We start from the raw sequence: 22,471 nt of genomic DNA, 5'->3' as shown, positions 1-22,471 counted from the left end.
AAGCTGTTCTTTTGGAGAGGAGATGTTCCAGATTGGACATCGTAAGCGGCTCCACACGCCAAAGTCTTGGCGCTGGTTTCCTTTTTGGGACACAAATAATTTTTTCGACGGGGCATTTTGGGCCAGACTTTTTTTTCTGCGACAGCTTCTCTGCTCTGCCACTATCACCACCACCAATTTGATATCGCCACTATCGCCACGATCTGGGCATCTACACTTTCTGCTATTGGATTATACTGACTATATCATCGGCATCGTCATTGAATTGTCCTAATCATGGCCTCCGACGAAATCGTCTGGCAGATCATCTCTCACCAGTTCTGCGCCTTCAAACTCACCACACCGCTCAAGACGGCCACCTTCTGCAGAAACGAATACAATGTCACCGGTCTCTGCAATCGCCAGTCTTGTCCGCTGGCAAATTCTCGTTATGCCACTGTTCGCGCCGATCCTGCCAATGGACGGCTATACCTCTACATGAAGACCATCGAGCGAGCCCACCTACCGAGTAAAACCTGGGAGAGGATTTTACTGAGTGAGAACTACGTCAAAGCACTAGAACAGGTCGACGGCAGACTGATCTATTGGCCTAAGTTCTTGGTTCACAAGTGTAAGCAGAGACTTACTCGCTTGGTACAAGTGGCAATCAAGGCTAGGAGAATCGAGAAAGAGGAGGCATCTATGCTGGGTGAGAAGATGGTACCCGTTAGAGCTCCCAAGATTAGAAGACGTGAAGCAACAAGAGAACGGAAGGCATTGGCTGCTGCCAGACTCGAGAGACAGATCGAGAAAGAGTTGGTAGAGAGACTGAGAAGCGGTGCATATGGCGATAAGCCATTGAACGTGGAGGAAGGTGTCTGGAAGAAGGTCCTCAAAGTCTTGGAAAAAGGTGGAGAGGCAGAGAGAGACGACGACTTTGATGGAGAAGAGGAGGAAGAACTTGAGGAAGAAGGTGAGGGTGCTGACTTGGAGGATGGAATGGTGGAATATGTCAGTGGCGACGAGGGAGAGAGTGATATTGAAGACATGGAGGACTTTAACGATTGGCTTAAGGGAGGTAACGACGAAGAAGTAAGCGAAGAAGACGGCGAAGAGGAAAGTGGAGCATCGGACTTTGAAGAAGAAGACGATGGCGAATTCGACAGTGAAGACGACTCGGAAGGAGCCTCAGACAGCGAATCCGGCAGCGACGACTCCGAGCGACCGCCAGCCAAGGTCGTCAAACCATCCGCGAAGGACCTCAAGAGAAAGAGATCAGAGGCAGATGTCAAGCGGAAAACCAAGAAACGTGAGTGGTGCAGACTAACCGACTATGGTTTAATATCAGATACTAACCAAATTCTTCACCCTGTGCAGGCTCCCACCAAACCATCGAGATCGAAGAGGAGCACGAACTACTACCCCAGAGTCGGGAATACGCATAAAAGGAATTTATATCTACTGTACGATATACGCTTTATTGTCGTTTCTAGCGATACTCATATACTGTACAATATCTATGCTCTTATTATAGTTATTCCAAAAGTTGGACGGCGTTAATGGTCAAAATATATAAGTCCCCCAAGGCCCCACTTTAAAGCTTTATATGCGCAGATGCATGGATATCGGATGGCTGGAATCGTCCATTCGAGCCGAAGCGCGCCCCACGGCACCGGATGCTTGTTCAAGACCGCAGGGTTCCAAGGCTGGGCTCTTAGCTCAGGCCAGTCTCCTTGATCATGTTAAGGCTTCAAACCCAAGAGTAAATTCAAATGCAAATGCAAATAATTTATTCCTGATCTTATTACCCGTCTTGCCCTCCGCCTGATTGAATTGGGTGTGGGATAATTCGTCACTTCTGTCCGAGTGCCACTTTGCCGTCGCAGCTGACTTACGCAAGCTGCCCTTCTGAGCCACCACGCTAACCAGCACGGTCACCCCATCTTCACTTCCTGATCTTGCTATATATCTTGGACTTCGAAAAGGAAAAAAAAAGGAGCTGTCTTTTTGATATTTTGGATTTACTCACCTGCATTTCTTCTGTATAATACTTCTCTCTTCTCAATCTTACATAATTTCCCATGTTCATGTTCCCGTTAAACCGGTGTTGTTAAGCTCCGACTCTTAAGCACTGCACTGTTCTGTGAGCTATTGTTGGTGCTGCCCCGCCACATCCCGGCCGAAGCTCATCGCCAACGTCACTTTCGGTTTCAACCTTCTCCAACTTTCATCTTTCCAGACTCCGTTGATATAAAATCCGGAAGTTCTACGGATCACATTCGTTCGCCATGCCTGAAGAATTTACTCCACCGGCCTCTCCTACGGCGTCTTTCTATGACTTATCCGAAGATGACGAGGATTACAGCACAATTACCCATACTTCCACCGGCAGAGGCGTCATACTCCTATACACTAAAAGCAAAGTAAGATGACTTCAAAACCTATTCAACAATACTTTATACCAAAATGATTTCCGAACTGACTTAGATGTTATAGGTTTACGTGCATCCTACTCCATCGGCCAAAGATAATATTCCCGGCTTCATAGCCCTAATCCAACAGAAGCCACCTACCGGCGAAACCCCATCAACTGCATCTTCCCCAGTTGTAAATCCAGCCAACCTCCTCCTAGCCTGGCTGCCTGAATCAGCTCTCGGTTCAGCTTACGATACTTATGTCAAAGTTGATTTACTCGATACTTCCGCTCCACCGAAACAAACTTACCTCGTTCCACCTCCTCCAATTTCCACTGGGAACTCTTCGTTAGGGTCATATTCATTCTCCGTCCCCGTTTCCCAAATCTACTCTCTTCTCGTTAGACCTCCAAGTCTTGGTTGGTGGTGGGGTAGCATTGTTATCAATTCTCGAAGCGGTGACTCCTTCCCTGCGTTATTCTTCCATGATTCGGAATGCGCGTCTACAATTGCCCAATCGAAAGCTAGGACGCAAAGGAACTTTGACCCATTCGGCGAAAACGGAGAGTTATTCTGGGGTGGAGACGAAGTCTTAAGATGGCTGAAACGATTCGTCAAGGTTGAGAGAAGTCAGGTGGAAAGAACCGTATACCTTATCGACCCTACTAAGGACGATCTGTTATCTTTCGGCCAAAAACCTGTTATAGACTCTACAGCTGGGAGAGACAGAGCGGTGGCAACGGCAAGTGGAAGTACTGATATCGCTGCTGCGGTCATGGACCCATTCACAAAAGCGATTAAATCTGCACGATGGACCCTCTTAGAGCAATTTGCCAAAGTCACACAGTTCTCCCGACAGACAGCGAGTAATATTATCGATAACCCGAGTTTACCGCCGCAAGTCAGGAAACTCTTGAAGAACCCTGATGTCATCAGCTTACAAGATGACTTTGACTCTGCCAGGTTATACCTTGCGCGATGGGCAATGGGTATAGCAGAGCAGAGCGAGAAGGAGCGTGCGAAGATCGTTTGGAAGAGGGAGGATATTATGGAGATGGAGGATAGTGCCGTTGGGGAATTCGAAATATTGGATATTGAAGCTGGTAACATCAGGGGAGATGGCGATAGGAGACGCGTTGTGGAAATGGATGAGTGGAGCTCATGGTGGAATAAAACTTCGGGTAGACTTGAAATCACAGTTGATGAAGTAAAGGAGAGAATATTCCACGGTGGATGTGATGCAGCGGTGAGAAAAGAGGCGTGGCTGTTCCTACTAGAGGTATACCCTTGGGATAGCACGAAGGACGAGAGGGCGGCTTTAATGAATAGCCGGAGGGACGAATATGTGAGACTAAAGGGCAAGTGGTGGGATGATCTCACGAGGCGGGAGGGCCAGGGTGAAGCTGGCGAGTACTGGAGAGACCAGAAGAACCGGATAGGTAACAATTCCCAACCTCTCTACCCTTTTTTTTTGAAAGGCATATATGCTAATAACCAGCACGGACGTTTCAGAAAAGGATGTCCATAGAACCGACCGCAATATCCCAATCTTTGCCGGCGAGGATACCCCTCATCCTGACCCCGATTCGCAGTATTCAACAATTGGCACCAATGTCCATCTCGAGCAGATGAAGGACATGCTTCTAACCTACAACGAGTACAACACTACCCTCGGCTATGTTCAAGGGATGTCGGATCTCCTCGCCCCCATCTACGCCGTCTTTCAAGACGATGCGGTCGCATTCTGGGCGTTCGTCGGTTTCATGGAGCGAATGGAACGAAACTTCTTGAGAGACCAAAGCGGTATGAGGGCGCAGCTAGTAACACTGGATCAGCTAGTTATGCTCATGGACCCCGTGTTGTGGAAACATTTGGAGAAAGCTGAAAGCACAAATTTCTTCTTCTTCTTTAGAATGATTCTTGTGTGGTATAAGAGAGAGTTCGAATGGAATGATGTGCTGAGGTTATGGGAAAGCATGTGGACAAATTATTTAAGCGGGCAGTTTCACTTGTTCGTTACGTTGGCGGTGTTGGAGAGACACCGGGCGGTTATTATGGATCGTAAGTTTTACGTTTTATTCTGCATGTCATAAAGCTTGTTTTGGGTACGGTGGCACTAACATACATTTGTTATGTAGATTTGCAACATTTTGACGAGGTCCTGAAATACATCAACGAACTTTCGGGGACAATTGAGTTGAATTCAACGCTTATACGAGCCGAGGCCTTGTTCTATAAATTCCAGAGAACGGTCGAGGCTTCGGATCGAAGAAATGGGTTCCCAAGTCCTGGTACCGCAACTCCGATGGTTAGGTTGACACACCGGAGGACTACCAGCTCAGCCCCCTCCGCATCATCTGAGAACTCTGCGAGCGCTTCGAAAGGTAAAGCAGTAGCGGATAAAGATGGGCCTGAGATTACAGAACCGTTGAGGGCTTTGTTAAGTAGGAATATTGTGAGGGTTGAGAAAAAGGAGCCGGCGGAAGATGAAGCTGGAAAAGGGAAAACACCGGTTAGAGAGTAAAAGTTATAGGTATCGCGGAACACGGTAGCATTTGGTTCACAAGATAAGTTACAGGAGGGGAGACCCTTTAAAAGAAAAGGGGTATTTATCTATAAATTTGGACGATTCGATTCGATTGTTGGTGGATATGGGGTTTATGGGATTATAGCTGGATGGCCATCACACGCACGCACACATACAGACACACACTCTCTTTTTCTTTGCTTTCGGTGAACTCGGGCCCTTTGTTAATTTTTTTTTTGCGTTTGGTCATTACAATTGCTTGAGGTTATGAAACCTACTCTGGAGGGCGTTCCTGAACTGGGCATTTTCAGTTGCATATTATGTGATCAATCATTTGGGTATTCTTTAAGTTTCCTTGATTTCGAATTCTTATCGACAGGGACTTTTTTGTTGAGAGTGTACTTTAGTTCAATATATGTGGCTTTATCGATATCATTCTAAATAACATCTACAAAATATAAATCCAAGTCTCACTTTTCATTTTAAAATAGATGCGATAATTATATCAATATCATTGTAATATTCTTTGGACGTTATGAGATGTCTTTGAATACACTCCGTATATAAATAAAAACCCCGGTATCTAGCAAAATTATCTCAAGATCAAGCCCGAGAAAAATTCTTTTACAACGTATATAAAATTTATAAAGTTTGCCGATTTCGTGATTTATTATTCTCATAAAAGATAGGGCAATTCAGTCATTTTACAAACTTTTTTTTGAAATAGAATTTTCAAGATCTAGAGTATACTAGTAAAATCAGTAGTTCTTTGGTTTTACGAGACAATATAATCCGGTCATTCCCCCCCCTGAATCGGACCGAGTGAGCAAATTTTGAAGTTGAAATCGGGGTCGTCATGCATGGCATATGGATCTGGAAGAGATAAACCCCTCCGCAGGGTCAATTGTGGAATATATGGCATTCAATATAGTAATCAAAACCCCTCTGGAATATTCTATATATTACTACATAAGTAGGTACCTAATAAGCTAACAATTAATATAAATATATATACTAGGTAGGTAGGTATAATAGGAAAGATATGTAATGTGATAGGGTTATATACTGGTTCTATCAGACGCTGTTTATCGAGTAGATTATCCTTGAGCTAAATAACGGTAGTTTGGTCTGGAAGGTTATCTCGCGATCGATCCAGCTGACGACCGTCGGTCAAACCTGCCTATCCAAATACTCCATAGACATCAGAACACTGTATTATCGTCGAAGATAACTTCAACTTGGTATCTTCAGACGTCAGTAATACATGTGTACCCTTAATCTATAACCCACCTTTTGTTCGAACCAGATCCCGAAAAAAAAGAAGAGGAAAGAAAAGGAAATATGCTCCTCCTAACCCCCACGGAAAAACTATCCTCAAACCTCTTCCCACTCCGTCTCCGCCACTTAACCTTCCTCCAAGGGGCCCAAGAAGACTGTAATAAATACGCCGAACGATTTCGAACCTACTGCAACCATACCCAAAGGATCTGTCGCGAGCTGATGAAACTTAGTAGTTGGAACACCTATCAAGAAGAAAAACTCTTGATCGCTCGAGAAACAGAGTTGATGCATATGTACTGCCAATTATCGGATGAAGTAGTAAGGATTAGAAAACATATTGACGAAATTGCTACGGATGGGTTTGAAGGGTGTGCTGGGGATGTGAATCCTACTTGTAGATGTTGGATGGGGATTTCTGGAAAAGACGGATTTTTGTGTGATAAGAAGGGGAGAGAGCGAAAAGAGAATGAGGAAGAGAAAGAAGGAAAGCAGAAGTTTGGGATTTTGGAATTTAAGGTGCCTGATGGGAAGGTATCATTCTTGGATAATATGGACGGCATCTTGGACGTAGGAAGACGGGCCGAGAGTACTGTGTATTCGGTGCTGAGAGAAACAGAGGGCTATCCTTCGCCCGGAAGTGCTGGTTTTTATGGAAGCTTGGGCCTGACGGAGAAAGGGAGTGTGAGGTTTTATGATGGAGAGGGCGGCATATCGCGGCCGATTTATACTAGTTATTTTGCTAGTGACAGTGATTGAATAGCAAACATGAGGTACCTATTAAATGAGCCTGTAAGTAACTACGTTTGTGATGTTTCTATAAGAATGGATGACTTGAAACCGTTATTATTTGACTGCACCAAGCCTGAAGATAAATCAACGGATCGGATGTCCAGACCACTAGGTCTCAATGCTGTTGGAATATAAGAGAGTGCAAATAGTTCATGATTAATATTATGTGCGCTCTTGATGTTAGTGACCAAGAGGGATTAAAGGTTGTTATCAGGGGGAAAGTATTGCTTAAGGGGAGCGCACAGGGAAAGGGTTGAAAAGGGAAGAAGATATAAAAGCTATCACCCAAGCGCTCTAGTACTTAACCAAACCAGCCAACCATTGATGAATCATACAGTTGGAGTATAGAAGGGTATCGTACCACTTCTAGGCAGCTTTGGCAGTCGATATGAGCTTCTTTAGAAGCTTCTTGCGGAGGCTATGAGGAGAACTGACGGGACGCTGGTTTTCTTTCTTATCAAAACCCTCGTCTTCATCTCCATTCTTCTTTTCATCCTCCTGAGCCCCTCCATTCTTTAGAACGGGAGGGTGCTCTTTGCTTTCGGCCACGGCCACATCCTTTTGCGGGCCCCTGAACACGGTGACGTTCTCGTCCGTGCTGTTCCAATCGAGCTTAAAGCTCAAACCGGTTTCGGCCATTTCCTTGACCGAAGGTACCTTCTTTTTGCACAAGTTAGCAAAATTGCAGAGAGCCCCTTACGAAGACGAATACGGATACGCGGGCTAACTTACAGCACGACGCTTCTTCGTGGAGCCGTCCTTACCCTTCTCCTCTGGTTTCTCGACCTCGTCGATGGTACGTTTCTTGCTACTACCATTGTTACCTAGGTAGTATTCGATCTTTGTTTACGGGATTAGTCAGATTGCTAACAAGTTGGGGTTGTAGGACGAGGTCTCATACATAAACTGCTTCGACGAGGTTAATTGCATTCCTCTCGAGGGCCCTGGCCTTGGGTGACCCTCTCAAGGGATTGGAGTAAGGCTTAACCTTCTCGATGATGGCCCAGTGCCAGCGAGCAATATCATTGCTGTACTGAGATCCCTTGATGATCTCATGAGCAAACTAGGGTAGCGGGAAGTCAGAAGATAGATTCATTGAAGGAAATGAAGCTTAATTTAAAGTGGGGATGATACTGACATGAAGTGTGTCTTCGTGGAGCTTTGTTCCATGCTCCGGAAAAGTGCCAGTCTCTATCTTGACGGCATTGAGGATGAGAGTGATGTCCATTGTGAGAAATTGCTGTGATGAAGGTTTAAGTCTCTTCGATGTTTGGGTGTATATTCCTAGGTGGACACAACCACCAGGAACAGGCTATACGATGGGATAAAAGAAATACCGAATGCAAGGAGCTTAACCGGCAGTGTTTGATACAGAAGAGAAGGATAAACGAGAAGATACCGTTGATTCAGCGATATTGATGTGGGAAGATGGCGTGTAGGAAAGGGATGAAGGACGAAGGATGAAGAAAGAGGAATGTAGGTGAGAAGTAAGAGGAACAATGAATTGGGTGTGAATGTTATACTGGGAAGTCTCAAAGCTCAGCAGTTTGCTCTGTCAGGTTGTGTCTTGGCCTAACCGGCCGGCGTAGATATTGAGCTTCCATCCAGACTCAGACGACTCGCGACTAACGACGACAACACGGATGGCCGTCCAGAATGCAACGTTTGTTCGGCATCTCGTCGCACAGACTAGCAGGGACTGGGACCCCAGCCAGTTAACTGGATGGAACAAGCGGGGGAAATGCTTGGACCAAGCTTGGACCAAGCTTGGGACCCAATTGGTCGAGCTCGGACTGGGGTCTTCCATCCGTAGCGCCTTGTTCAACTCAGCCTTGTTCAACTGTTCAACTGGATATCTACAACCTTTTCATTCGATTAATTCTTGTTCATATGAGGGCCTGACGACTTCTTAACCTCTCATCACTATTATCATATACTTCGAATAAAGCATATAGTACAACATATCTGGGGCCAAGGGTTCAATGGCGGAATATCATGCCTCCTCCGCGTACGGCGGGAACACATACCCTGGAGGATCACGTCAACCGGCGCGAGGCTACGACAATTCAGCTAAAGGGTACCCTACGAGTATCTCTGAAACTGCATCAACATATTCTCAGGGTAGCAGATCTGAGAACTCAGCTCCAACAATTCCCGGAATGGAGCATCTGTCTATAAACAGTCGTCTCAGTGGGCCGGAGCATATCGACGCAGCCGACTTCTACCGTTTCCATTCACAACCGCCCAATGCAAACTGGAGACAAGAAAATACAACACCGGGTCCCGCTCCGGTGTGTAAAATATGCTTAGTAACATCTTGTGTTATGAATGGAGGATCGAAAGAAGCTGAAAGGTTAAAAACAACAATGGCGAAAATGAAAGCAGCCCGTTCGAAAGCTCAAATGTTAATGCTCGGAATGGAATATATGGAACCATATATTGAAGCCTACGATAATCTCTGGAAGTCAGATGAATCCAACATCAGAACCAAAATCAAAGAAAATCTATCCGTCCCAGGTGGGAAACTATTCGCAGAAACTTCACAAGGGCTAAGCCCAGTTACTATTTTCACATCTCTGGGGAAAACTGAACTCGTTGCGATTTTACTGCACGAAGGTGTCGACATCAATGACGCGCCAGGAGGAAGGGGAAAACCATTGGGACATGCAGCTGCATGGTTGGGAAACGATGATCTTGTGGAGATGCTACTAGCCGCGGGCGCAGATCCTAACTCGGCAACTGATCGCGGTGTAACTGCCCTCCATGTTGCTGTCTCTGTTGGAAACATAAAAGCAGTCAAACAATTGGTAAACGCCGGAGCGGATATTGATGCAAAATTGGTGAATTTCGGTGGTGTTCATAGTTTGCCAGTTTTTAGCAAACTGCGGGATAGCCACATGGCAACATATGGCAAAATTATCGATTTTCTAGTAGAGAGCGGTGCGAGTACAGATTTACATGATACTACGCAATGGACACCTCTTCAATACATCTGTATATCGGGATCGGTGGAGCTGGTCAGGCGGTTGACAGAAATAGGGGTACCTAAAGAGCCCTTAGTGGCCTTAAGGAAACTAGTCGCTTCTGACTGGGTCATGAGCGGCTATTACAAGAACTGGGAGATCAGGCTTGAAGAGGACGCTTGACAGGACTCGAGGCTGGTAAATCTACAACGCGAGAGCTAGATTACATATTTAGTAACTTCAACTGCTCCTGGAAGCTTGCTACCGGGAAGTAACTAGGAGAGCGAGGAGCGTTTAAGTAGTTTGATCAGATAGCAAAGATACTTTAATACCTTTGATAGCCTAGGTCATCTTGATAATTAGATAGATCAGCTTCAAGAATCATGTGGAAATAGGTACTTTTTGAACGGATATATAGTCAATCAGGACTGGACTGTCACGTCGGGTTCTGATCTAGTTAGTTGTATTAGTCATAGGCACGAGCATCCTAATGTCCCAATCGACTGCGTATTACTAGGTGCGGCGAGTAATAACCATTGTGGCCTCCGATTCTGATGTTCTTATATATATATATATATATCTAGCGGAACTACGAAACACTACGGCAAGCACGATTCGTATACCTGTCGGTCTACCGATGTCGACGATTTTATATCAAGTATAAGTATCGTATTTACAAATCTCTACTAAAACCTCGGCCATAGTTTTATAATATTAGGTACCGATAATTAAATATCGTGAGATCTAAGCATCTTAGATACCCAGCACGACAGCGGAGACGAAGTTAGGCACAGAACGGTACGTAAGTTATACTAACCCTAATCGTCACTCTTCCTTATACATTTAGGCTATCTTAACTATCATAAAGAAATGAGATATATGTACTGACAGCCGTGCGTGCATGCATGCATACGTGCACCTGATATTGACAGATCTACCTACAGAATGCGTTTAACATCTACTCTACTATTCCTATTCATTGGGAGAATCGCGGCCCAAGAGAGCTCGGGCTCGTCGACTACCACTGTCTTTGAAACCGTATACAATACTTACACTATCACTCGAAATATCGACTGTGAAGACCTAAGCTTATGCGAAAATCTTGCCTGGAATCCAAGACCCGGCAGTCCAGCCCCCGGAAACAATGGAACCGAAGGGCCTCCAACTGTTATACCACTGCCTTTTGACCCAAGTTCCACTAGTCCTACAACCCCATCAAGCACTGCATCAGACGGCTCTTCTCCTACTGACGAGCCTTTTGAATTCCTTTTGCGGGGAGACGGTGTACTCAGTGAACATTTTATTGCATTTGACGAGAATAAAGCCACAGTTTTGGTCCAGTCAGGCAAAGAGCCGCAGTACCTGCAGATCTCAGCTGATGGAGAACTTGGGACTGTGAATACGACAGAAACCACTGAAGTCGTGTTTCTCAGGATCACGAACGATACTCTTCCTCTTGTACGAAGGCAGGATGACTCGAACGCAGAAGTTTACGAAATCGGAGATCTACTTCACGCCGCACCCAGCGAAATTTTGTCGTCAGATAAATTGAGTACATTCTATTTCTCAGGAACGGTGCTAAAACTCAATTGGAAGGGATTGATATACACCTTTTACGCTGTCCCGAGAGATGTCATCGGGGAATACTCTTTGAAGATGGCAAGATTGGGCACAGTGGTTCCAGCGTCTTTCATTCCATTGAATTTGAATTATCTGAGACAGCCATCTTCGTCAACGACATCTATCACCTTCCCGACTGGCACACAAACTGGGGTTTTGCCTAGTACAACGTCCCCTACTAGTAGAAGATCGAGATCTCGCTCTACGGGGGTATCTGATTCTTCTTCTTCATCCGGCAATGATAGTGAATCAACGTCGTCTAACACCGGGACCAGTATTAGTGATACAGCTACAAATGCAAGCCCAACTAGTGTAGATTCGGCTTCCGTTACTCTTGTCTACGACATCATCACCTCTTTTAGTTACCAGTCTTTCTGCTCTGAATACTTGGAATACACTGGGACTGTCTCTCGCGTATCAACTGAAGAATCCTCTGTTCTTGCTGGCACCCTGGTTACGACCTCAACAGACATATTCGAAAAATTCGTCTACACCAGCACAGAAACAACTTACACCGCAACCACAACAGTCACTACTGATGCAACTGCAATGGAACGTCGAGAGGTAATAAGTCCGGTACCAGAAAATGGACCTCGTGCCGCACAGGCTCAAATACCTTTTCTCCTGGCTGCATTTAATGCCGCCGAAATCAGTCTTGGCTGTTCAAGCGCTGTTCCAGCTCGAGAAACTTCGACGGAGCATAGTACCACCACTCGTACCGTCCCCTACGAATCCACGGATCTCCATTCGGAAACATCGACAACGGAGATATCCACAGCTAGTATTCTAACAGCAGCTGAACCTCTAAAAATCCCGGTCCCCGCTAATGGTTACTGGTGGGTTGCTGACGCATCAATAACGGCGTTTTACCATCAGCATCTCACCGTAATTCACGATGATACGGGTGTCTCCTACGAGGAGCTAACCCAAGCCACAGCTTCCACTGTTTGGTTCAACTTGCAATGGAATGACACAGCACAGGCTTATAACCCTTACTGGCAATACACATACACAACCACCATAAACGGGGCTCCAACTTCAGTATCAGAAACCCGTTGGTTATGGTACTATGTCGAACGTGACACAATGAACTTGATGCTTCCTCAACTACTTACCGAGGAGGTAGCAGCTGTGAAGCCACGCGAGCTCAAAAAGGCATTGTTTACGGTCGATATCAATGGGTTTCTTAAAACTGTCGGTGAACCCGTTATATATATCTGCCAATGGCGTGGGAGCAACCTGGCTATCGGGTACTCGATCTATACATTTTGGGGCCCACGTACGGGATTCTTGGAGCTTTTGAAGGCAGCATTGATTCTACGTGGAGATACGACCACTGAGCCTTATGGCTGTGAAAACGTCTCCGATGCTCTTCAGGTCATTGCATTTGCTGGAGATTCTCTCGGAAAGAAATAATCTTAAAATTGATTGTTTATTTACCGACGTATTCATGAATACCATCGGAATATAAAGCCTTTCTTTTCTCACTTAGGTCACAGCTCCCTCAGATATATTCAAGCTCTTCATAATCGCTTTCGCTTTCACACACTGGAGGATTTCAACTTCGCTTCTATTGATTGTTCTTGATTTATCTTCTCGGCTCGAAAAATTTATTTCGACTTATAAACCAGTTTCTCCACATCAAGGATCAATTAAAAAAAAACTTCGCTTTTGTATGCTTACAATGTACTTAAGTCAATATCAATTTCGCATCTGCAGTTAGCCGAGGGCCGGTTAGTCAAAAAAAATAAATGAATACCCCCACCCTTAAAATTACAAAAACTCGATTAAACCTAATCATATTCAGGTCCCATGCATTTAAATAAAGCTGACGATCCCAGCAGTATTCAACCGTTGTTATAATTAAGTTTCCATATTCGAAATATTAGATCTGACGAAAAGCTAGAACATCAGTTTAAATTTCAAGCATCAAGTACCGAATAAAGCAAATTAAGATAAGTAATTCTTTTCATAAACCCTTCACACTTGATTAGAATTCTAGGTTTCAAAAAGACCTCGAAAAATGCGACTCATCGATCAATCAATCAATACGGACAGGAAACATCTCATTGCCCCGGCGAATAGCATATCGTTGAGTCCCCGTATCAATGATCCTCCATCTACCTCTCCTGATACAGTCATGGCACGGAACATTTCTTTTCTTAACATACTCGTTTTCACAGTCCCTGGAAAAACAAGAATGTTGAAAGTGGTGGGTTTCAGTGGTACTGTGGCCACAGGTGCGGAAGTAGATCCAGATGCTACACATTTTGGATGATTCTCTAGTGTATCGATGGTGTTAGATGCTCCTAACTTAATTTTTATATCTAAGATAAAGGCTTGGGTACTTTCGAGTGAGATGTATAGTTTGTTTGAGCCGGGTGTATGGCACTTTTGTAGGCCTTGTTCAAACTAAGTGGATTTAAATCCTTAGCTGCTGAATTACTCGACCCATATCATATGCTTCGGGGCATCGGAATGACTTACTACTGGTGGTGAGGGTGAAAAAGAATGAGATCAGATAGTACAATGCGATTCGATGGATGCTTATGTGATGGTTGTAGGTGTTCTTAATTAGATGAAGATGAGGAAGAGGAGAGAGAGGGGTGAGGTTAGCTGAGAGCAACGCTGAACGACCGTGGTGTTTTTGGTGCGTTCCAGCTCTCACTTTCCCATTATCCACAATTAAATATTCAATTTCATCTTACTCGATCATAGAGCTAGTTTGGGAGTATATATTATATTGGTAGAAGCTATGCTAGAGAAAAAGTAGTACAGTTATTTTAAAAATAGTCCAGTACGGCCCACGGTTGACTCTACCAACAAAGAATAAGAAGTTGAGATTTGATCTACTTACTAGCTAAGTAAGTTTCGCAGTAGTCATCATCGGAACATCATCTCTGTGCAAGAGTTTTGATGAGATATAAAGCGGTTATCTTTGCTAGTAGCTGATATACAACCATTCCAGAAACAGAAAACCCCGTAAGGAACCACGGAGGATATATATTGAGACCATTAAAGGGAAAAAAGCCCTTCAGGATGAAAAGAAAAGCTGTCAGCAGAAAGGAAACAAACATCTGCCAATACTTGACCTAGTACAAGTATCGATATATAGAATCGAGGTCATTGTATTGTGCATTCTTCATCGCTGTCCAAGTAGCCAGGAACTTTGGGGATATCGGTATCCATTCGATCGTAATCCTGAAGTGCTTCTTTGGTTTCTATATTTTCAATGGGTTCCACGAGAGGCCGTTGAATTGCTGTGCACCTGTGGGTCTTCTGGCCATCGGATGGTGCCACTGTTGTCGGATTAGTATCGATCTCGCTATCGGACTTACGTATAAAGAAAAGAGGATCATACGCTTTTCCGGGGTTTCGAAGACCTACAAGTAACGCACTTGTAAGATATATGCTTTTGCTACTGAATTGTAAAAGTCGGATGAAGACTTACTATGGAAGATATCGTCTCGAAGTTGACGGAAGGATTCAAAATAGTCCGCCTCTGTTACTTTGGACATCTTGAGGGTTTTAAGAAAGTCGTCCGGGCCGACCAATCTGAAGTTTAAGTCCTCCTTCTTGTCCTTTGTCGGCATCATATCATCGGGGATGCTGTTCCGACCAGACTCTTTCTTGCTCAAAGGATGGGTTCCTTTAGAAATGGAGGCGTCGTCCGTTCTCGGAATCTTGCTTTTACCTCTCATACTCCCTTTCTTATTCTTCTCCATCTCTTCATCGTAGGCTCTCTTAGCTTCGCTCTCTAAAATGGATGCCTGGATTTGAATCTTAAGTTCAGTACGTATAGCCCACATATCTAAGTATTTATATCTCGGTATGGCTAGCTGACCTCGAGTTGTTGGCGGTACTTGGACGCTTGTAATTGCGAGACATGATATGCAACAGCAATATTCAAGTATTGTCCCCTCGATTCAGCGAGCAATAGGATATGGTCTGCGAGAATCCGAACCCATTTAGAATGCAATTGTAGGTCATTGGCGCAATAGTACTCCAAAGTAGCCTTGATTCGGTCAAAGTCGCCCTTTTTAGATTTAGCATTCAGTTAACTAACTATCAATACGGGCATGTAAAAACGATGAAGGATATCGATAGAACATACAATCAACTTGGAAGCTTTAATTTCCTGTTCCTTAACCTTTTGGCGGGTCCACAGTTCCGAAGAATACCAATCTGACGTCTCGACATCGCGGTCGAGTTCATTCCCATCAAAGGACTGAACAGGATATTGAATGGGAGACTGGATTGGAGAAATAGGTGGTGAACTGGTACTCATATCAACGTCTCTATCCGGCTTCTTGGGAGAAGGAATAACACTGGGTTGAGGTTGTGAAACTCTTCCAGGGGAATTTGGATGCAGAGGTAGAACGGCACCGAACTTGATACGGGCAGCGAGCGAGTCGTCAAGGAATATAGGAAACCCTCCAGGCATTGTATAGTCGGCAAAGAATTGTTTGTCAGATTCCCTCTTAGTAGGGTCCTTACCCTTTGAGTTATTTAGCGACATTTTGGCTAGTATAGTAACCGGTTCGAAGGAAGGGGTGCGGGTATGTTATATATATAGCAGGGAGGTATCTAAGTTTATAAAGAGATGTGGGATGGTTCTTTTAGAGGGGTTTGAAGCTGATGATGTAGAATCTTGTTACTACCTAGTAGGTACTTGCTTAAGTAGATGAGATCCCGGGAACAGCAGCGCCTGGAAGATGGCGTAAAGGGCTAAATGCGACTGCTTTATTTACATTGGACTTTCCTCCGCGTCGTCCGGCTGTTGGTTGAAGATCTATCATGCCTATCGACGTTTATCAAAATACAACATAACCATGTGTTGATCGACATGGCTTCATAATTCTATTATATCAGGAGGAAATTGTTCTCTAGTTGATAGACTGAGCACTATTCTATATTCTATCTTCTAAATGGGTATTCCGTGGTCTTGTGTACTCCGGGGTGGACAATAGTCTACTTCAGGTTAGTCTCGGTGACCCTTCTTGTGTTGGCTTCAGGTCAAGTCTTCCTGTCTTCTTATGGGTGGGATACCAGTTTTACTTAAACCCGATCCCGTGCAAGTCTACCAAGTCACCGTCGGAGTTGACAATGCCTCTCAGTAGTTCTTTCACGATTTTGCCCCCTTTTAATGTTGTCTTAATGATTCCCTCTATATAGCGGTTTGGTTATTACATATATTTATAATATTTATAGTGGTTTGCAGAATGTACTTACTGACATGATACGGCATCACACGTCCATACCAAATTGAAACGCTGCGACTCGATTCTGCCTTCTCTTTGGCATCACCTGGCCTAGCAGCCGGCAATGTAGACGCTGGGGCGTTATTTATAGCCCCAGACAGCGGGTGGTCGCCAGGAAGATGTATTATTACATTCCCCGCGAATTTGTGCCCTCCAATATGAGAAATATCTCCAATGATATAGTCGATCCCTTCCTTCTCACTCCCATTTGCCAATGCTTCTTTAAAAGCCCTCGCTATGACGGGTCCGAGAATCCCGCATCTTTTATCACGATTTCCGTGTGAGCAGGTTAATATCACCGGTTTTGATATTCTTTTTGTTGTGAAAGATTCACGATCTTTTTGGGGAGATGATAAAGGGTTAGAAGGTGGGAGAAGAAATGAAGTCACCAGAGATCTTAGGCTTTCCATGGAATTTGGTATTGAGGTGATCTCCACAGCATCTGGAAATACTGTTATCGTCCCATGCCCTTCTTGCGCAGAAGGGTCTATGGGAAGGGAAGTGTTGGTGACAAGGATTGGGTAAAATGGCTAGGCATTTGTTAGCGGGGCGTAGCGGAAAGAAAGACATTAGAATTGATAATACATCAACATATATACTTCCTCGGGATACCAAAGCCTTGAGTTTAGCAGTTATGGAACTACTCTCTTCATCCTCTGTTATATCCTTAGACATTCTCGACCTCTTTGAAGATATCGAAGGGCCGTCCTCAATTCTGCTAGGCCAATCACTTGTCCCAGTGTGAATTAAAACGTGGCGATAGTGACGAGTGATAACACCCCCCAAAGGAGATTTCATGTCGATTTCATCACCCTCCAGATCCGGAACGCTTAAATCAGATCCACAGGGACAGCTCTCAATAGAGGGAACATTTGACGAGTATCCTCGAAGATGTAATGTGTTGATTGTTGGGTTTGGAAATCTTGAAGGCGGCAATTGGAACCGAGGGCTGGCAACTTGCGGCCTTTGTCGTCCAAAATCGCGGAAGCATTGCATCCGACCTCGTACTCCCTGGATACTTAACCTCGAACTCATTTTTGTGAAATTTGATTGCGAACTCGAAGGTTATTGACACGAGTTGCAGAATTCTTAAAGAGATTTCATTGGCTTATGAATCAAACCTCGCGGCCTCGGCGGCAGGTGTTCCCGGGATCGGTGATAAGAGGCTCGGACCTAACATGATACTGCATTTCTGTGAAACAACAAAAACAACGTGGTGGTTTGAATACTTAATTGAGTTATGTACGAAGGAAGTTTATAACGTTTATATGTTGCTGATCGAGGACTTGAGATGAAAAGTTATATGCATTACTATGCTAAATTATAAGCAGCCCAAAAACATTAATTTTTGGACCGGAAGAAAGAATAATAAATACATGATATGTCTAGATGTACGGTTTTGATTTTGAAGTATTATGATGAAGATGCCCGAGTTAAAATGTTGACTGGATGGTCGGGCTGAGTTGAAGAGCGTGTTCTAATCCTGCTATTTAGAGAGCACTTTCAAAATATTCAAATGGGAATCCCAAAGCTTCGCATTGTGGCCTCTCACTTAAATCTACTGACCCACCATTCCACTGCAGTCGCATCATTTTTGGCTGTCGCGTGTTAACGCTCTCCCACTTGCCGGTATTAGCAACTTGGTTCAGGGTTCCCCAATATCCTCTTGCCTTAAGATACCCAGGCTTTGGATTTGGATCTTTGTTCCAGATAAATGCAGTCCAGTAGTCGATGATCAACTGTTGGAATGGAATATCATTTTCGTCCCTAATATTTCTACCATAGTAGAGCAATTCACCATGGACGATATTAACTTCACCGCTGTGGCACTTGAAGTACTCAGCATCCGGGTCTCCGAAGGGGTGTCCAGGGGTAACTGGTGGCTCGCAAAGGGGATTTGTGTATTCCACGGGGGAATATGTGCGATTGAACTCATATGCGAAAACCTTAGGTAGAACCTTGTGCTTAGCAGCAGAATAAGCGGTCGCCCAGTTGAGACACTTGACAGCGCCGTCAGTAAGAATTCTTTGTGTAAGATTGAAAGCTGACCAAGCCGCACCTCCGGGAGGCTGTGGGAACGCTGGATGGTTGGCGAATCTAGTAATGTCCTGGAGAACAATGCTTTGGCTGATGTACTCGAGATAGGTGTAGGCGTCAGGAATACCGAAGAATGGAGATAGCTGGATCGAGTCTTCGTCGCGGTTTACACCCATGAGAAGTGGTACTGGAGCAACGTAGCCTTTGCCAGTTACTTGTAAATCATTGGTCTTTAGCAGGATGTTGTCAAGGACTGGGAAAGCCAGACTATATTCGGACAATATATTAGCACCCACCGCATAACGGTCTTTGTGATCAGTACTTAGAGATAATATAAACTTACCTGCCGAGAGGTGAGGTGATAGGGGTCAAGATTGCCGGATCGACGTTAGCCAAGCAAGCCCCGATATCAGTCGCGCTGTCACAGCCAGTCCCTTGAAGAACCATTGGTGCGAATATACCCGAATACTCCGGAATCGAAAGCCAATGCGCAAACAAGTTGACTGGAAACCAACCAATTGGTAGGGATTCCATGATCGCTGCGCTGAAAAGGCCCTTCGCCGCTTCGGACGCCATCAATGCTCTGACATCAGATGCACCGGCAGAGTCTCCACCAATGGTAATACGGTCTGGGTCTCCACCGAAAGCCTTGATATTCTTTCGTACCCACTTGAGACTGGTAATCATATCACCGAGTCCGTAATTTCCTGTTATAGGTGTTCCATTGATCGCCAACCATCCATAATGGCCGAGTCTATAGTTGATCTTAACGACCACAACATCGCCACGTGTAGCCAAGTTGACACCATCAGACTTTCCACGATTTCCATCAACTTCCACGTTGCTACCTCCATGGATCCAGAAGAGAACGGGCTTTAAGTTACAGCTCTGAGAATCAGGTCCAGGAAGATATGGAGTTGCAATATTCAAGAAGAAACAATCCTCGCCTCCGATATCTTCACCGTCATGCCATTGCCTACAAACATTCTTGTACTCCAAAGCTTCGGCATTGCTTGGACCGTCGAAGATAGATGAATGCTTGAACCTTCCGTTGAACAAACCGTATCGGATACTCTTGAATCTGAAGCCAAGGCCATCTCTAAACCCAGTGATTTTATGCTTTCCAGTTGAGACGGTAACTCGATACTTTTCAGAGGTGTCCGTAAACGTAATGTTGCTAAGTGGCGCACTGTGGGAACACAGAGCTGGGAGAAGGCGGTTGCAGTCCAATGATCTCACTTTCCCAGCGAGGTCAATTGCTCTGCATGTATTCTTAGGCTTCGAAGCAGGTTGAGCGTCCGCAACCCAGAATTGTTGACTATATGAGAAGTTGCGAAGGTACGCTTGGTATGAAAGTGAATTGTTGACGCCTGCTGTAAAGTTCTCAAGCTCTGGAGACCAAAGGCCCTCGGAAAGGGATAAACAGATGGATTTGGCCGCGTTGAAGGTCTTTGGCTTCTCAACGAGAATCGCAGCGGATGTCCTATTGGAGTATTGCGCTACAATCGCAACCAATCTCTTAGTATGCCAAAGAGCTTTCTTGCTTGAATATTGGATCACTACTTACCATAGAAATCATTATCTTTAAGAATTGTCAAAGAAGTTCCGAGAGAGAGAGGGTTCGGCGCCGCAATGGCAAGACCGAAAGCCCCAATGAAAAGGATGTCTCTAGTAATGCTCTTCATCTTGCATACTATCTTGAAGGACAAAGCGAATTTTCTGCCTTCAAATCCAGGAGTCCTTGGCAGTTATATAGATCTCGAAGTATCTCGACGACAATCCCATTTTCATGTGCATAGACGCCTCAAACTGAATCAACACACTGACTCGGTCCCCACCGGCCATAGTTTGTTTCATTTAAGGTTGATGCTCGGATAAACGTCGAATGCCAGGGGTAGCTACAGGGATAGCTGCAGGGGAACTAAGTTTTGGCTATATATTTCGTCAATAGCATTGTCGGAATTATCGATATTAATCGGGGGAGCCTCAAGTGTGCCTCGCAAACCACCTTTGGGATGCCTTAAGGAGCGAATACGAGACCCCGCCTCAGATTCTTCGAAGAAGTGGTATCAGCACAATCTGCCGGGTTCCGAAATTTCGCGCCCGTACATCAAAATGGCTGGAGACAGTGATGGATGTTGCATTTTGTCCGAAGATTGCGTTGTTATATTATCCTAGTCCCAACCCCAAATAGACTTAGTCTCGCCGCCATGAATCCACTTAGTTGATCATACGAGACCGAGATTATCCACATATAACTGTGACTCGGACCACATGGCCTAGGGAGGAGAGCGAAACCTGGGAAACCAACCACACAGTAGGGCTTAGGCTCCTAGTTCAATTACTATGTGAATTGCCTGCATAAAGATATCCCAATACATGCAATCTATTAATCTTAGTATGGTGGATCATGTAACATTAAAACGTATTATCCGTCGACTAGACGTCACCTTTCTAGGGCAGGGATATTTCACGGAGCTTCAGAAAAACCAGCACATGCCTTCTCTTTTTTGGCAAGAAGCGGGTCCTCCATGCGCATGCATACAGAGCTCCATAGCTTGCCTTCTAGAAGATCACAACTACCGCGCCTACCCTCTTAACTATATATAAGCGACTTTTCCCGGGATCGTTGCGGCTCTCTTGCTACATCGTATTTGTTGTGAGGCTGACCGGTTGGCTCTCTCGCTATTGATTTTATCCCTGCAATGGAGAAAAAAACCGAAAGGACTCGGAGAATCCGGCGCCGATTTGCACCCACGACCGATAATTCGTCAGTGCATTAATAACTTCATTCCGGATCGAGGCCAGATCCGAAACTAGTTTCACTCTAATCTTGATAATCACACAATGGAATACATCTTTACAAACTGAATACGACTCGATACTAGGATACCCGTATACGGGTCAACGGCGGGAGCATCCGGCTAGGTGTCCACTCGCTGGGTCATTGCTGGCTTCATGCGGTTCCACCAATCACTTCATCATAATTGGCCATTCCATCAGTATAGAAACTACATATACAGTAGCAGGGGGGAGTGTGGAGAGCTTCTAGTAGGTAAAAGCTGCGTTACTCGTGTACTTGGTCTCTTAATTTTTCCCATTGTACAATTGTGCACTGCCCCAAATATTTATCCACAGAGCTCATTGACCTCCACGGATGGATCTCTATTATGCGGACTAAGAGCAAACCAGCTCGGGAGATATTTCCAGATACTCTCTAATACAGGAAGTCAAATCTATTGGTTCAAAACAAATGAAATGCTGCTGGTCGGCGAATTTCCGGAAATCAAGTCAGACATCGGTTACGAGACTGGTCAGACATTGCGAGTGCCGTAACTTTGTAATTATGTGTTGCATGTTGGATAATAAAGTGTGGCTGTGCGTTGTCTCCTGGTGTGGCTAGTTGTGTGAGGCGGTTCTCTAGGGACCTGGGCTGAGGCCATGTGGATGTATCGACGTGACACAGACTGCAACCAGTATATGCAGTACCAGTCCTTCGTGTCGATATCTTGACCTTTTCAGGCCACGTAGTCACATGTATAACACTTTTCCACGTCCTACGGCTTCTTCGTAGCGTTCTCTTTAATGCCCCCGCAGTTG

The 22,471-nt window shown here is 44.9% G+C and overlaps 9 protein-coding genes across 9 annotated transcripts; 5 read left to right on the top strand and 4 right to left on the bottom strand.

Moving 5' to 3' along the window:
- Positions 1-276: 276 nt before the first annotated feature.
- On the top strand, positions 277-1,424 carry AOL_s00076g385 (uncharacterized protein; the record flags this gene model as incomplete). The annotated part of the gene is made up of 2 exons (XM_011122937.1): positions 277-1,288; positions 1,357-1,424. The coding sequence occupies 2 exons, from the start codon at positions 277-279 to the stop codon at positions 1,422-1,424; spliced, it is 1,080 nt and encodes a 359-aa protein (XP_011121239.1).
- Positions 1,425-2,267: 843 nt separating this feature from the next.
- AOL_s00076g384 (uncharacterized protein) lies at positions 2,268-4,917 on the top strand (the record flags this gene model as incomplete). The annotated part of the gene is made up of 4 exons (XM_011122936.1): positions 2,268-2,402; positions 2,476-3,832; positions 3,906-4,454; positions 4,532-4,917. The coding sequence occupies 4 exons, from the start codon at positions 2,268-2,270 to the stop codon at positions 4,915-4,917; spliced, it is 2,427 nt and encodes an 808-aa protein (XP_011121238.1).
- A 1,344-nt stretch (positions 4,918-6,261) lies between these two features.
- Positions 6,262-6,957, top strand: AOL_s00076g383 (uncharacterized protein; the record flags this gene model as incomplete). The annotated part of the gene is made up of 1 exon (XM_011122935.1): positions 6,262-6,957. The coding sequence occupies one exon, from the start codon at positions 6,262-6,264 to the stop codon at positions 6,955-6,957; it is 696 nt and encodes a 231-aa protein (XP_011121237.1).
- Positions 6,958-7,356: 399 nt separating this feature from the next.
- Positions 7,357-8,218, bottom strand: AOL_s00076g382 (uncharacterized protein; the record flags this gene model as incomplete). Its single annotated transcript, XM_011122934.1, has 4 exons — positions 7,357-7,650; positions 7,723-7,830; positions 7,892-8,053; positions 8,129-8,218. The coding sequence occupies 4 exons, from the start codon at positions 8,216-8,218 to the stop codon at positions 7,357-7,359; spliced, it is 654 nt and encodes a 217-aa protein (XP_011121236.1).
- A 754-nt stretch (positions 8,219-8,972) lies between these two features.
- Positions 8,973-10,136, top strand: AOL_s00076g381 (uncharacterized protein; the record flags this gene model as incomplete). The annotated part of the gene is made up of 1 exon (XM_011122933.1): positions 8,973-10,136. The coding sequence occupies one exon, from the start codon at positions 8,973-8,975 to the stop codon at positions 10,134-10,136; it is 1,164 nt and encodes a 387-aa protein (XP_011121235.1).
- A 762-nt stretch (positions 10,137-10,898) lies between these two features.
- AOL_s00076g380 (uncharacterized protein) lies at positions 10,899-12,989 on the top strand (the record flags this gene model as incomplete). Its single annotated transcript, XM_011122932.1, has 1 exon — positions 10,899-12,989. One exon carries the CDS (start codon positions 10,899-10,901, stop codon positions 12,987-12,989), a length of 2,091 nt encoding a protein of 696 aa, XP_011121234.1.
- Positions 12,990-14,696: 1,707 nt separating this feature from the next.
- AOL_s00076g379 (uncharacterized protein) lies at positions 14,697-16,092 on the bottom strand (the record flags this gene model as incomplete). The annotated part of the gene is made up of 4 exons (XM_011122931.1): positions 14,697-14,872; positions 15,025-15,343; positions 15,418-15,609; positions 15,688-16,092. The coding sequence occupies 4 exons, from the start codon at positions 16,090-16,092 to the stop codon at positions 14,697-14,699; spliced, it is 1,092 nt and encodes a 363-aa protein (XP_011121233.1).
- A 535-nt stretch (positions 16,093-16,627) lies between these two features.
- On the bottom strand, positions 16,628-17,869 carry AOL_s00076g378 (uncharacterized protein; the record flags this gene model as incomplete). Its single annotated transcript, XM_011122930.1, has 3 exons — positions 16,628-16,740; positions 16,806-17,364; positions 17,420-17,869. 3 exons carry the CDS (start codon positions 17,867-17,869, stop codon positions 16,628-16,630), a joined length of 1,122 nt encoding a protein of 373 aa, XP_011121232.1.
- A 455-nt stretch (positions 17,870-18,324) lies between these two features.
- Positions 18,325-20,556, bottom strand: AOL_s00076g377 (uncharacterized protein; the record flags this gene model as incomplete). Its single annotated transcript, XM_011122929.1, has 3 exons — positions 18,325-19,138; positions 19,215-20,370; positions 20,439-20,556. The coding sequence occupies 3 exons, from the start codon at positions 20,554-20,556 to the stop codon at positions 18,325-18,327; spliced, it is 2,088 nt and encodes a 695-aa protein (XP_011121231.1).
- Positions 20,557-22,471: the final 1,915 nt, after the last annotated feature.

Source organism: Orbilia oligospora (genome assembly GCF_000225545.1).
Source record: "Orbilia oligospora ATCC 24927 unplaced genomic scaffold scaffold00076, whole genome shotgun sequence".
NCBI lineage: Eukaryota > Fungi > Ascomycota > Orbiliomycetes > Orbiliales > Orbiliaceae > Orbilia > Orbilia oligospora.
Note: the sequence above shows the minus strand (reverse complement) of the source record. Positions and strands in the feature narration are given on the sequence as shown.